At 43.5% G+C, this 14456-nt stretch overlaps 1 protein-coding gene across 3 annotated transcripts in view; it reads left to right on the top strand.

Moving 5' to 3' along the window:
- The window catches only part of EXOC6 (exocyst complex component 6), a 1337279-nt gene that overhangs the window by 697912 nt on the left and 624911 nt on the right, over positions 1 to 14456 (top strand). For all 3 annotated transcript variants that reach the window (XM_078643405.1, XM_078643403.1, XM_078643404.1), the window contains one exon: positions 5207 to 5304. In XM_078643405.1, the coding sequence (XP_078499531.1) occupies positions 5207 to 5304 (98 nt within the window). The remainder of the gene's footprint in view (positions 1 to 5206; positions 5305 to 14456) is intronic.

Here is a 14456-nt window from a genome sequence, read left to right as displayed (position 1 = left end):
GTGCTGAAGAAGATCAGGCGTGACCGGGCCCAAGTTATTCTTGCGGCTCCGGATTGGGCTCGAAGAGTATGGTATCCCGAGCTACTCAGTATGAGCATCGATCCCCCGATCCGTCTGCCTCTTCGGGAGGATCTTCTGTCGCAGCAGCAGGGGACGGTCCTCCAAACGAACCTGTCCAGCCTCCACCTCCATGCGTAGAGATTGAGCGGGCCAGTTGACGGCTTTCGACCTTCCTCCTGAGGTCTGTAATGTCATTCTGGCAGCCAGGCGTCCCTCTGCTAAAACGGTATATGCCTGCCGATGGAACAAATTTGTGGCATGGTGCACAGCAAAGGCTGTGGATCCCCTTTCTGCCCCTCTTTCTGAGGTTCTTCTGTTTCTCCTTTCTTTGGCCCAGCAGGGCTCTGCTCTGGGCACTATCAAAGGCTATCTTTCTGCCATTTCCTCCGTCCTGACACTCCCTGATCAGCCTTCTCTTTTTAAGTCCCCGGTTGTTAACTGCTTTCTCAAGGGCATTAAACACACGTTTCTTCCCGTGCCTTTCATAATGCCTCAATGGGCCTTAAATCTTGTCTTGACTTTTCTGATGTGCGCTCCCTCTGAGCCTCTTCATTTTACGTCTTCTTACTCTTTAGACAGCTTTCCTGGTTGCTATCACCTCTGCCAGAAGAGTGAGTGAGCTTCAGGCCCTTTCTTCCAAACCTCCTTTCCTTTCTGTTCCTCCGGACAAGGTGGTTTTAAGGACTCGTCCTTCTTTTCTGCCAAAGGTTGTCACGCCCTTCCACATCGGGAGGACTATCACTTTGCCCATCTTCTTTCCATCACCACATCCTTCAAGGGAAGAGGAGAGGCTCCACTATCTGGACCCAAAACGTGTGCTAGCATTCTATTTGCACCGTACACAGCAGTTCGGGTGGATGATCAGCTTTTTGTCGGCTACGTGGGCGCCAAGCAAGGTCGGGCTGTGCACAAACGGACCATCTCCCGGTGGGTCGTTCTGTGCATCAAAGCATGTTACTCCTTGGCCAAGAAGGAGCCTCATGTGGGGCTGCATGGCCATTAGACCAGGGCAACTGCAGCCACTACTGCTTTGGGACGTGGCGTTCAGGACATTTGTCAGGCAGCTACGTGGGCCTCGCTGCACACGTTTACCAAGCACTACTGCCTTGACAGTCAGGTCCGGAGAGACGGTTTCTTTGGCCGTTCTGTGCTCTGTGACTTTTTGGTGTAATCTTGTTCACAGACCCACCACCGAGGTTGGTATTGCTGGGGTATCCATTCTAAGGTAAGTAATCTATCACAAACGTGTCTCTTTCAGATGCACAAGTTACTACTTGTGTAACAATATATCTGTAAGAGACATTAGTTAGTGATAGATCCCTTACCGCCCTACCCATCCTCCCCGTTCTGCGAACTGATTACCAGGGTTAAGGTCATCCCCTTTTAGAGCCCTAGTTTTATGCACCAAAGGTCAGTTTCTTGCATGGCCCTGCGTTTCGTCGCGGAAAGTTGTGTACAGAACTGACATCAGTGCGCATGGGTGGCGCCTAGGTAGGCTCTGTGATGTCATCCCGGCGCTTACGGCGCCAGTGACGGGCGTGGAGTTGTACGGCGCCACCTACTGGCACGCAGGGGTACTGCTAAGCAGAAAACTTTCCGGATCCAGACTGACGCCTGTGTAAGGAATCTATCACTAACTAATGTCTCTTACAGATATATTGTTACACAAGTAGTAACTTGTGCGTTAAGGAGACACACCAGGATGTGTTCAGTAGACTTTCAATAGACTTTACTGATGATGTCAAGAATCAGTTGCTGGACGTGTCTTTTATGGTCAGACTACTAGGTAAGAAGGTGCACCATTCTGTGGTAAAAGTTCAATGAAAGTAGAGCTATTGCTCATGCTTTGACCTTTGCCTGTTATGCAGGAAGGTTCCACCAACAGTACAGAAAAGTCAGAGGCGATAAAAACAAAATAGGAGACACGTTCAGTAGGCTCAGGAGATGTTGCCTCAGTTTTTTAGCCATAGCCTTATCAAGGGTGTGCTTCAGGTGGAGCAGAACAGCACACTGCTGCCTTCTCCTCGTCCATACTTACCACTTCAAAACTTCTGCAGGATTTCCTTACAAGCACCTCATTTGACTTACTTTGGCAGATATTGTTGTGATTGTAGTGGAAAGGGTTCACCTTGGAAAAGAAGGTGCTTTAGATTGTGATGTGGAAGAGGAATTTAATCTTACATTTCTAACAAATCCACCACCTGTGCTGGCCCCTTCAGACTCCTACCTTCCCACCCCCAACATTAACAACTTGATGAAAAAGGTTTGGCCACTTCTTCAAAAGGGGGTACTTTCATATTCTGATGCAACAGTGCCACAAACAATTCAATACCTGAAGTCTGTGGTGAATGGATAATATTTTCAGTTTGTGGTTCTGCTATTAGCCTATCTTTAGTCCTTCGGGTGTTAATCAAATTGTTGATGGTAGGAGCGGTGGATCCCCATCATGAAGGTTTTCAATTTTACCCTCATGATTGGTTGTTACTTAGTCTTCTAGTAAATAGTATCTCTTCTTCATGCTTCAGGGATTTTTGTGAAAAATAAATCTTGTTTGACTTCTGCTGAGGGGATCAAGTATATTGGAGTGTTTCCATGCTGAGATGCTGAGACGAGTGGAGACTATTCAGAAGACTACTTATTATTTTAAGTTGAACTGAGGCAGTCAACAAAGTTGATCTATTTTCTTTTAGGAAATATGACATCTTGTGTTTTCTGGCATCTCTAACTCATCTGAGATGTATTCTTTGCATTGGGCTATAAAGGGCAAGTGGAATCGGTTTTATTGTTAGGAAGGATTAGATCGTCATTGCTTCATCAGCACAGTCTGTCTTGCCAAGGTATTGTAAATAGTCTGTCATTGTTTTAAAGGTCAAGCATTGTCGCCACATTTAGAACTAATGCCTTGCCAACCTTGGCATGGTAAAAGATTGATAAACTATGGATAACAGCATGTCACACAGATCTCCTAGTTAATAGGAAGTGCCTACATGGAATGCGGCGCACTGCAAATTAAATGAGCGGAAAGCAGACAACCAGTTGGCAATGTAGTATTCTCTTAAGGAACATTAAAATAAAAAAGAGGCAAAGAAATTAAAGTGGAACTATAAAGGAGTAGAATTCAAAACTAAAGGATTGGCCAGCCATCCTGATACTGAAATACTAATTTTCAGGTGGATGTACACATGCTCAAAAAAGGCCATCATTCACAGGGCAAAAGAGCAAATGACTAATGCATACTGAACCATTACTCCATTCAGTTCGCTGTGATGGATAGAAGCAGAGTGTGAATGACACTCAGGCAGACCAATGGCTGGACTAAGTGGACCCACAGGCCGGTAGATGTTTTCAGTGGCTTATCACCATAATCGAGGCCTCCTGTACTGGGCATAAACGTTTGCACAAGGTACCCATCCGGCATACAGTCATAAAATTACAAAATATACAAAACTACAGTTGGGAAAGCAAAATACCATCTCTCCTAAGACGGCCTAACAAGGATTCTGACAACTATACCCACAGTTTGATAGAGGGGGTACCCAGAACCAACATGCTTGCCCACTATGGTATCTTTGAGATTCCATGTAATAAAGTACCTGTCCGTTGACTTTGTCACAGTCACAGATTGTTATTACTCTGTATTAATCTATTGACTTTAACATATGCTTTTCAAAATCAATATGGCAGGACTACCACTTTTATCATACTTTTTCATTATAAAAAATCAAGCTTATATCGTTTATCATTGGCTTGTCACCATAAGCAACTCAGGCCTACTGTGTTGGCTCATAAACCTTACAACACGAAATCATCAGGTATACTGCAATAAAATTACGAATATGTACAAAATACATTTTTGAAAATAATACAAAATCCTTACTAATAAATCCTGAAAAAGGATTTCCATAGTGCATATCGTCTATCCCCATGGTTTGTTAAGGTGGGTCACCAGCACCAAACCGTTGCCTATTACAGTTTTCTGCAAGATTCCATGTCACAAAATGCCTCCCTGCAAGCTTTAGCACAGTGTAATAATGACCCACTCTTAAAAGGTGTTTGCCTTTTACACATACTTTTCACATTAAGTAAGTAAGACCTACTTGCTTTGTCATAACTTACCGTTAAAAAGAGATCACACTTAAGGTCTCCCGAATAATGTTTCCCACTGACCTGATAAAGCCTATTCCTTTACCAAAGGATTAACACTATATAAAGCCCTGGCCTACAGAGGTGCGCAGACGTTGGCAACCATCAGGCATGCAGTTATAATGTTGCATTAATGTACAAAATTACAGTTGGCTAAACAATATATAGCCCTTCACAATAGGACCTAACAAGAATCACCACAGTGAAATTCTACTTCCGGGGTTTGTCAGAGTGTGCGACCAACACCATAAACCTTGCCTGAAATCATTATCCGTGAGATTACAAGTAACCAAATACCTTTCTATGACCTTGCAACAATCTTCTCCATGAGGACTACTGGCTTAACCATATGCTTTTTATAATAAATAAGCCAGGCCTACTGCCTTTGTAATAACTTTTCACAATAAACTGTCCAGAACTATGGCATCACGCATAACATTTATTTGCAAACCCAGGAAGCCTGTAGAAATTATCCATGTAGTTAAATTACTGCTCTCCTCCCATCTGTGCTGCTGCCAGAGGACAAAACCATAAATTATCTAGCTATCTAAAACACTTTTATAGCATTACACTATCATGTGTGTACCCATGAAAGCTCGTGCATCTGGATAAATAAGCACAATGATCAAAGGTGTGTGGATGGCAAGCACTTTTTTGTGACAGGACACAACTTCTGACCAATCAAAACATATACTCCTGACTTCCAACATGTGGGCGGAGCCAAAGCCTCCCTCTTGGTTTTTTATCACACAATTGGCGACAGCTGCGCTGTCAAGCCAGACCATAAAAGTAATTTGTAAAGTCTTAGTATTGTAAATATAAACACAACACATGATATTTTTTTTTAGTTGGCAGTGGTAGTTAAAAGGGGGTAATGACTTACAACCTTAATTGTCACGGCCTTAGAAATCAATGTTCACAAAAATGATGTCTAGCAAACTATGAGTTGTACAATGTAATGTAATGCTGGCTTGCCTTAGTGATCCATTTCTTCACCTTCCAGAGTTTTGGCTTTCCTGTGAACCGACTGTTTGATCTCTTGTTTGAAATAAGAGATCAGTATAATGAAACGCTTCTAAAGAAATGGGCAGTATTATTCAGGTTAGTTCACAGAACCTCATACGTGTACATAATGTGTATCATTTTTAATTTAAATATTGTTGTGACTTTTCGCTGTTTCTTGCACTTCATCACGTGTTCATATGCTCCACTCACTACCACACAAGCACCTTTGTGCACACTAATTCTGGAGTTACTGTTGCATAAAATGTAATAGTGTTGATATAACTGATGCAAAGTGTATCAGTAGCTCCTAATATACACCGCTTTTCTTCTAAGAAATGTTTGTCTCCTTACTTCTGTTCCATCGCAATTGATTTTGCATCCTATCTAATTACCTGGAAATATTACCTGTTGAGACCTTGTTTGTTACATAAAAGTTACCCGGTTCTCAACTGGGTTTACAGGTTACCTCCTGTGTTTTTTTCTGTTACTTTTAGGAAGTTGGCATTTTTCTGTCCCAACCAATTGGTGTCTGCTGCCTGTATCTTGGGTCACATGACTAGGTGTAGCTGACGGTTGGCCTGTTTGCTCCCAGACAGTGAGACAAAGGGAAGCTACATGTTGGAAGGATGGGTCACTCTGAGTTAATGATGGGGAGGAGCCCTCACCTACCACACTTGCACACCACAAAGGCCTTGCCTGAAAACTCTCACAAAGGGGTTTGGCACTAGTCCATTGTGACCTCGGGCAATCTGGGGCCAGGGCTGGGAGTCAGGAAATGCAAAGCACCTCTGTGGTTGTGGAAATCTCTGTAAGTTTGTCCTACTTCAAAGTGGGCACCTGGTATAAATAATGGACCTCAGACCCCAACTCTTCAGATCACTTCCAGACCTGTGGACTCTGCCGGTGGACTGTGGACTCTCCCTTTTTGTTCTTTTTTTGGTTTGAGCCTGTTAGCTAAGAAGTAATGTCTCATGTCTCCTCAGTCATAGACCTTTTTTCAAGGCTTTAAGGGTACTCTCTGCTTTGTTGACAACAAGTAGTCGCATTTGTCCCCTGAAAGCCGTGAGCATGCCTACTGTGGTCCTGAGAATTTATGTTTTTCACTGTCACCAATGCTATTAGACGTCCCCTAATTATGGCCTTAAGAAATATTTAAAAGTATATCAGTCGTGTTTCTACTGCAATGTTAATCATCATATATTCACTTATGGCTTTGAAAATTGTGGCCCTGTTGGCTGCATCATGGGGAATGTGTTTACCCAGTCTCGGAAAACTTTCTCTTTTAGGCCATGTCATTCTGCTGTGTGCTCCTCTATCAACTGCTCTCTCCTTCCTTTACACTTTACTTTATTTGCCCTGTTTTCATGGCCTTTGTTTCCAATGTCACTTGGACGGACGGTGGGTTGAACACCAATCTCAGTAGTCATTCGCCACCGATATCAGGACTGGGGGAGAGGCTGCCCGGGTGGGTGTTATCCTGATGTGCCCCTTGCCCCAACAGTCTGCATCATGCTCCTGCTGGCACGTTGTTCCTTTGTCCTCTCAGTTTTGCCATGGGGTGTCCCTGGCTGCTCTTGTCACCACTGGATGCACACTGTTTAGTGTGCATCTGTCGTTGATTCTGGCTGGAAATCATCTATGCAAAGTATGCATGCTATCTGTAGGCCAGGCTGCCATTGTTGGAACTCATGAGAACATATCTACTATGCTCTCTTCTGGCCGTGACCAAGCGTCCATCATCTTAGCGAAACTCCTCTGAAACTTCAAATAGTACTTGGCTATGACCAGTATGGACTTTGGTTCCAAGTTCTGTTCTTGCACCACCTTCACCAGATTAAACATGGGCCTTTTGCAGTCTTTTGATATTGTATACCCTAAATTAGTGTCTTCTCCCCTCTCAGTTGGCACTTTTTATTTCTAACAGTTAACATACTACATTCCAAGCTCTTTAACACTTACAACTGATACCTCATACTCTTCCACCTTCTTACTGTATGTCACATTATCATTCAGGAAAAGCAGCTTAGATAATCCTTTGAAAATCTTATGCATCACATTCTTAACCACTTGCACGCTAATGACAAAGCCAGCTCGTCATGGGCTTTACCTATGGTGCGCTCATGACGAGCTGGCTTTGTCATGAACAAGCCTTTTTCTACTTCTTCAGCGCACAGCGGGAAAACGCGGTAGCGCTGAAGCAGTTAAAGAGTATTGATTCATAAACCAGCCCAAATTGCAACCTGTGGAAACAGAAAACTCCATACTTGTGTCAACACTCCACACCAATTAATGTAAGAGTGCTGATGAGCAGCAAAGGGAGAATCCTCTACTTTAATGTTCCAAGACCATTAAGAATACCTGTACAACAAGGCCTTTCCAGTGCTCAACATTTGTAGATTTATTCAAATATTAGTGTTATTACAGAAAGCAATAGTCAAATCAACCAAATCCACTTTATTCGGTTAATAAAAACCATAAAAGTACACAACATACAGCAATTATCATAACAGTAGTAAAAATGTAAAAATATATTCATAAATAAGCATTGGGCGAGATAAAACATATTAGCAGCATTGTTCTCAAATACACAAATAAAACAGATTACCAGTAATTCCTATATAGCAAGAGGCGAACCAGGTTACATCATATTCAGCAGCATTTTCTCAAATGGGGGGCATATGTTAAAACAAATTCATGTAATCATATAGGACCGACTGGGTTCCAAGACATAAAATACAATTTTTTCAGTGCCTCACAGCCGCCACTAAAAAGCTTGCAATATTAAAGATCTCCCAAGGATCATTCAGCATCTGCAGATATAATAAGGCAGGTCTAACCTGCATAAAATCTTTTCCTTTCAAGATAGAGATTAAAAACTTTCTACGCATATCGCTAAAATGATCACAAAACATTATATAGTGCATGGTGTTCTGGGTCAAAAAATTGGCACAAATGCAAGGGCCTAGATCGTTCATCTTACTCCATCCCTGCAAGTCTTCTAATAAACAGTGAATGAGATTAAAACGAAATCTAGTTAAAAGAAAGCGGTGGAAAGGCATAATGACAAAGGTCAAGTAAAATTCTGTCTGTGGTGCGGTTTTTACCAAGAGATAAGCTTTCTCAGTTGGTTTCATTATCTCATTCGCGCCTTTCTCTGCAGACAACAAATGTAAAAATTGGGTTTTAACCCACACCAGGTCCTTTTTTTGTATTTTTCCGGGGAGACGAAGAGTTTGTGGCGCCCAAGTTTATTTAAAAGTGACTTAACATGTTGTAACCATGGGATTCTACATGCTCTCTCCATGGAGACACAATCCCTGGCAATCTCTTGATTCAATGCCAGTTCTGGATTGGTCCAAATCGTTAACCAGCATAACACAGGAGCCAACCCTATCAGGTCAGAAACACAGCCAATGCCCAGTTCTTGGTGTATAACATAGGTGGGGGTAGATTGGGGGACCTACAAGAGAAGCCTTAAAAACTTGTTTTCAACTGTCTGAAGCCCCTCAGCCAATTTGTATCCCCAAATTGCAGACCCATACCTCGCAATAACAATGCATTTAGACATATGGATATTAAGCATGGTTTCAATTGGCTTGGCCCGAGTCATTGTGCAAAACCATGGACGGCTGCTGTGGATCTTGCCATGGCATATTTATTTGCTTTCTGCTGGGGAACCCACAAACCCCTCTCATCGAACAAGACCCTGAAGTAAGAAAAAGAGGTTACCCTGGACAGCTCTAAACCCTTCACAATGAAAAATTAGGAGCTTTTTGGGTGTCTGGCCCATAATCATTGTATGCAATTTGGTTTTGTTGACAATTAGATTTAAAGATTGCATAAAGGACCGAAAAGAATCCAATAGCCTCTGAAACCTTACCGCTGTACGCGTCAACAAAACCGCATCATCTATGTATAGGAGGGCAGGGATAACCCTGTCCCCTACACATGGAATATCTGGGCTAGTGATGTGCCTAGGCTATTAATATAAAGGGGAGCTCAAATGCAGCCCTGTCGGACACCTCTACTAATGCTAAAGTGCTTTGTGCATTTGCCATCTTGACTAACTCTCACCCTTGCAAAAAGATTCCTGTGAAGATCCGCCAAAAAATAGACTAAACAGTGATCCATTTCCATATCGATCAATATTGCCCATAACTTTGATCTATTTACTAGATCAAAAGCCAAGGATAAATCCATGAAGGCCAACTGTAACGTACATGCCTTGGCCACTGTATATTTCCTGGCTAGTAAGTGCAAATTTAAACACTGATCTAGTGTGCAACTATTTTTTCTAAAACCATATTGGAGCTCTGTTAATACACCAGTAACTTTTAACCAATCCGAGAGTTTATTTAATATCACTCTACCTAGAACTTTTACAGCTGAGTCAATCGGTGATATAGGCATGTAACAGCTTGAGTCACCTCTCTGGCCTTTTTTAAAGACCGGAATGACGGTGGGACCAGGATGACGGAAATCCCTGCTCACTAGCTACATTAAAAACCTTGGTTAAAATTTTTGACCAAAGGATCGGATTCTGTTTATACAAATTGGCCGGCACAACGTCCAGTCTGGGGGCCTTGTTACTGGTCATTTGATTTATTGCTTGCTCAACATCTCCTTCAGTAAAAACCAATACAGGGGAGCTCAATTCATGATCTGGGGTAGCAGGAGATCCCAACTCAGCTGGGCCCTTGTATATAGATTTAAAATGGATGTACCACAGATCCTCTGTGATACTACATTCTAGGGGGGAGTTGTTGGATCCAGTAAAAAAGGGTTTATTAACTATTGCCCAAAATCTGGAACTATCCTAAAGGACCTCAACTGTTAATAAGTCATTCCAAGCTTCCTCTTTCATTTAAGTTTTGTGGGTATTCAAAACACACTTAAAGGACTTCCTTAACAGTAGAGTAGAGGCCACTAGTGTCTACATTGCTCATAAATGAGGTAATAGGCCTAGAGTCAGGGTGGAAGCCTACCTAATGGTTTGCTTTAGATAAATAAATAACACGAAGCACACTGGCATAACCAACAGCCCTGAGTATTTTTACAATAGCACAATTTAAATATTTCATGTCCACAAGCATGTGGAGGCCTCCTCTCCTTGGGATGTGGAAAATACCAGTGCCAAAAATTACACAGAGACTATCACTAGCACTCTACCTACTTGTCTAACTCCTCCTTCACCAATTCTTTCATTATGTGTGGTAGAGGCCGCCCCTTTCGCTCCACAGGCTGCACCATCTCCTGCTTTAGACTTTACATACACTCACCAGACATCACTCTTTAAGAAAGTTGAACTGGCTTTTCTTTGTTAGGGGTCTGACGTAGTTGCTAACAATTTGTGTGCCTATACACCATAAAATTCAACCTGTGCTCATCACATACGCTTTATCCATTGTATACCCCCCCTTATATGAAATCCTCAACATTCACTCGAGTTATGGCATCCTTATAAGAACCCTTTCAGATTAGGCTTCTCAAGAATTTATGCTTTACATCTAAAATTTCCCTTATAATCTCTCTTATCAATTATGATATATAGAGAACCTGAATCGACAGACTGAATCCCCCAGAAATCGAATAGCCCCCCCCCCGTGGTGCTTCCCGTATGCTGGATGTGGCTAGAGACTCATTCGGGGTTAAAGGCCGGGCGGGAGTAACTAAGGGACCATTCAGCCCTGGTTGATCAGCTCTCAATCCCAGATGATCCTCAGCATTTTGAATGTCTTGAGTTAGGGCCCCCACTGCCGAAGTTAAATATGAGATTATGGAGGCAGAGTTCCTGGGCACTGCAGGGTTGTTAGTGCTTACGCATTTTGATGGCCGAAGTGTAAATGAAAGGGTGTGGCCCAGCCTCTTCCGGGCTCAGACGGGCCTGCCCTTGGCCCGATCACGGCGCGGTCACGCCCGCCCGTGTCCCGCGCTGTGCGAGCCGCAAAATGCCTTTAAGCGCCTCTGGGCGCGTAAAGTGCAGCGTCAGCGCCTCCTGGCACTAAGAGATATGGGGCTTTGAGTCCCCCCCCGGTCTGTGGCTTGCAGGAGGAAGACAGCGTCTGGTCTGTGGCGGCTCCCGCACTGCGGGAGACGCGAAGTGCCTTTATGCGCCTCTGGGCGCGTGAAGTGCAGCGCCACCGACTCCTGGCACTAAGAGATATGGGACTTTGAGTCCCCCACGGTCTGCAGCTTGCAGGAGGAAGACGGCCTCTGGTCGGTGGCAGCAATAGTCATTAGAGCCGGTGGAATTAGCAGAAAACCAAATTCTTAATAATACAAAATGCTATGTGCCTTTAAGAAATTAAACAAATCACATTTTGTAAATAATCCTATTAATAGAAAATAGGCCTAAATACAGACAGAAAGGACCATAAACATCTAGCCCTCTCTACGCAATGAGCAGAAAAGTCTAACCAGAAATTCTGTCAAAAAAGTCTGGCATTAGGATTTCACTGGAAGGTCTAGTAGGAAAAATCTGAATAGCTGGTCTCTCTCATAAAAAGCATGCGTTTTATACTATTCTGAAAAAAGAAAACACTCAAATTCATAGCCAGATTTTACATAAATGGTGAGCACTAAAAATGTCACCTACACAGAACCAATTCCATTATTAATTACAAAATCTAATTCATAGCAAGATTTTACATAAATGGTCAGCACTAAAAATGTCACCTGCACAGAACCAATTCCATTATTCATTACAAAACACATACGTGCACGCTATTTTCTTTGACTGTTAAGTACATTATTTATTGCACAGAAGAAATTGTACATTCTATTGATGCAAAAACCCCTAGAAAGCAAGCTTCTGCATATTCATAACATCCAAGTTTTAGCTCATAGTCTTGCAATCATCCAGAGAAAATTAGAAATACGTTACATTTGCATACAAAGATAGAGACCATGTTTGCAGCTGAATTTCCATCATTTTATGAAAACAGACAACACATATGAACATGTGCAGCGCATGCACAACAAATAAACATGCACTTTTCTGCAAGCACTCTTGTTAATGCAGCCTAGCTATACTAACTAAACCAAACCTATATTAGGCATGATTTCCCTTTTTTTAATTGAAACTTTTAGATATAAGTACCAAAACACCATTGGTTCAAGTTTAGACTTGTATAAGAGCAGCTCCATACAACCCCTACTTAGGAGCTCAGTTCTTCGCAAACCTTTGGCACTAGCAGGCGGCTGACCCTGTGGCAGGGGGTTCGCGCCTGTAGCTAAAGGAAGCTGCACCACTTGACTTGTTTCCAGGAAGAGACGCTGTTTTAGTTAGCGCTCCTGCACAAAGCGCAGAGGCGCGCTTTTAATTCTCCCTGCTCACCTCTTCCCTCACGGAATCCTGACGCTCACTCTCCACTCCTTCTGAGCGCACCGGCACGGCACAGCGCTGAACACAGCGGCGGCTCGCAGCGGCTGGGGCCGACATCTTGCATTGGGCTGCTCGGGTGAGGCGAGGCCACGGCCATCTTGGCCACACCCCCACGAGTACCGCCCCTACTTAAACGGGCTACCATGTGTCAGCGCAGCGGACGAGCGCAGCGGGCGCGACGGAGGCGCGCCGGAGTTGCGCCTGAGTTAAGCCCGTCTGCGCCCGTCCGCGGCCGACCGGGACCCGGGCCTACTCCCCCTGGCCACTTTTTAAAATACTCGTCGCTGGAACTTCTAAACCTACGCCCTTACACTCTCCAGGGTTCCTGCAAGCACTCTCTTGCCCCACGTACATTGACTTGCATTCAACGTTTGGGTCTTTCCTCTTTCCCCACTTCTGTGCCTCATGCCCAGGCTTTAATTCAACCCCTTCCTGAGCCTCAATCTGCATCTACGGCAAAGCACAGTTTACGCTGTTACTACCTCAATACTCGGTCCCTGGTTAAAAACCAAATAGACATTTTTCTTTTCTTGGAGGAGGTAAAACCCGACATTTTCTTATTAGCTGAAACCTGGCTAACCCTTCACTCCCTCCCCGATGTACTTGTTGCACTGCCCGCAGAATATTATATCTTGACAGCCAACCGTACACCTGGGAGGGCGGGAGGTGGAGTAGCAGCTATAATTCTGAAATCTCTCCATGTCAGGGAATTACCTTCCTTGACTCTTCCGGATACCGAGAACCTAGTGATTAACCTTGACACTGAAAGTGGGTCCCTTATTTTGGTTCTTATTTACCGGCCTCCCCAATATATGGCCAATTATCCATCTCTCCTGGCGGAGCAGCTGGCTTCATACGTAGTCAGCCACTCTAAAATCATCCTTATTGGGGACCTAAATTACTGGTTCGACAGCACAGACATAGACACTCAAGCTGCTGAACTGAAAGACCTGCTTACAGATCTCAATCTAAATCAGCAAATTAATGTACCTACTCACCAGAAAGGCCACAGCTTGGACCAGATTTGGACGCATAATTTATCTTTATCCGACCCAGTTATCAGCTCTTGTATATGGTCGGACCATTTTACTATCTATTTTACACTAGAAACACGTGGAAATGTCAGATCCAAGCCATGCAAGAGCAAAGAATTCCGCAAGTGGAAAACCATGGACCTTCCAGGATTTATTGACGTTTTAAGTAAAACCGTACCACCACCGTACGATGACCTGGACACCAGTGAGAGAGCGCTGTCTAACTGGCTACTCAACGCAGCTGACCTCTCAGCCCCCCTGGTACTGGTCCCTAATATCAGAGGGAATGAAGCTCACAAATGGTTCTCCCAAGAACTGAAAGAACTTAAACTGGGGGTCCGACAGAAGGAACGGAAATGGAGACAAGGTTACTCCTCTCAAGCCAGGATAGTGTACTGTACCGCAAGAAAGGAGTACCAAAAAATCTTGCTCCAACATAAATCCAACTACTTCTCCCAAAAAATTTTAACTTCTTCAAACAAAACTAAAGTTGTTTTTAATATAGTCAATGAGCTCTGTGACGATGACAGGACAGCTCTCTCAATAGTTCCTACCCAGAAGTTGTGTAACTCTCTGAATGAATTTTTCAGAGAAAAGATTGTAACTATAAAACGCAACATTGCTAGCTCTCCTAAATCGTCCCCTTTGGATGATATTTTTAATAACCCTATTACATTAGATACCCTTCCTGCCATAGACCCTAAAATCTTTTCCACTCTCTTGGCACGGGTCAAGTCTGGTTCACCCGATGACATTTGCCCACCCCACATTTTCGCAGAGATTGGGCACTCTATTCCTCATGGGATCCTCCCTTTGCTCAACGACTCTCT

This window comes from Lissotriton helveticus, chromosome 5_1, assembly GCF_964261635.1.
Source record: "Lissotriton helveticus chromosome 5_1, aLisHel1.1, whole genome shotgun sequence".
Classification (NCBI taxonomy): domain Eukaryota; kingdom Metazoa; phylum Chordata; class Amphibia; order Caudata; family Salamandridae; genus Lissotriton; species Lissotriton helveticus.
Note: the sequence above shows the minus strand (reverse complement) of the source record. Positions and strands in the feature narration are given on the sequence as shown.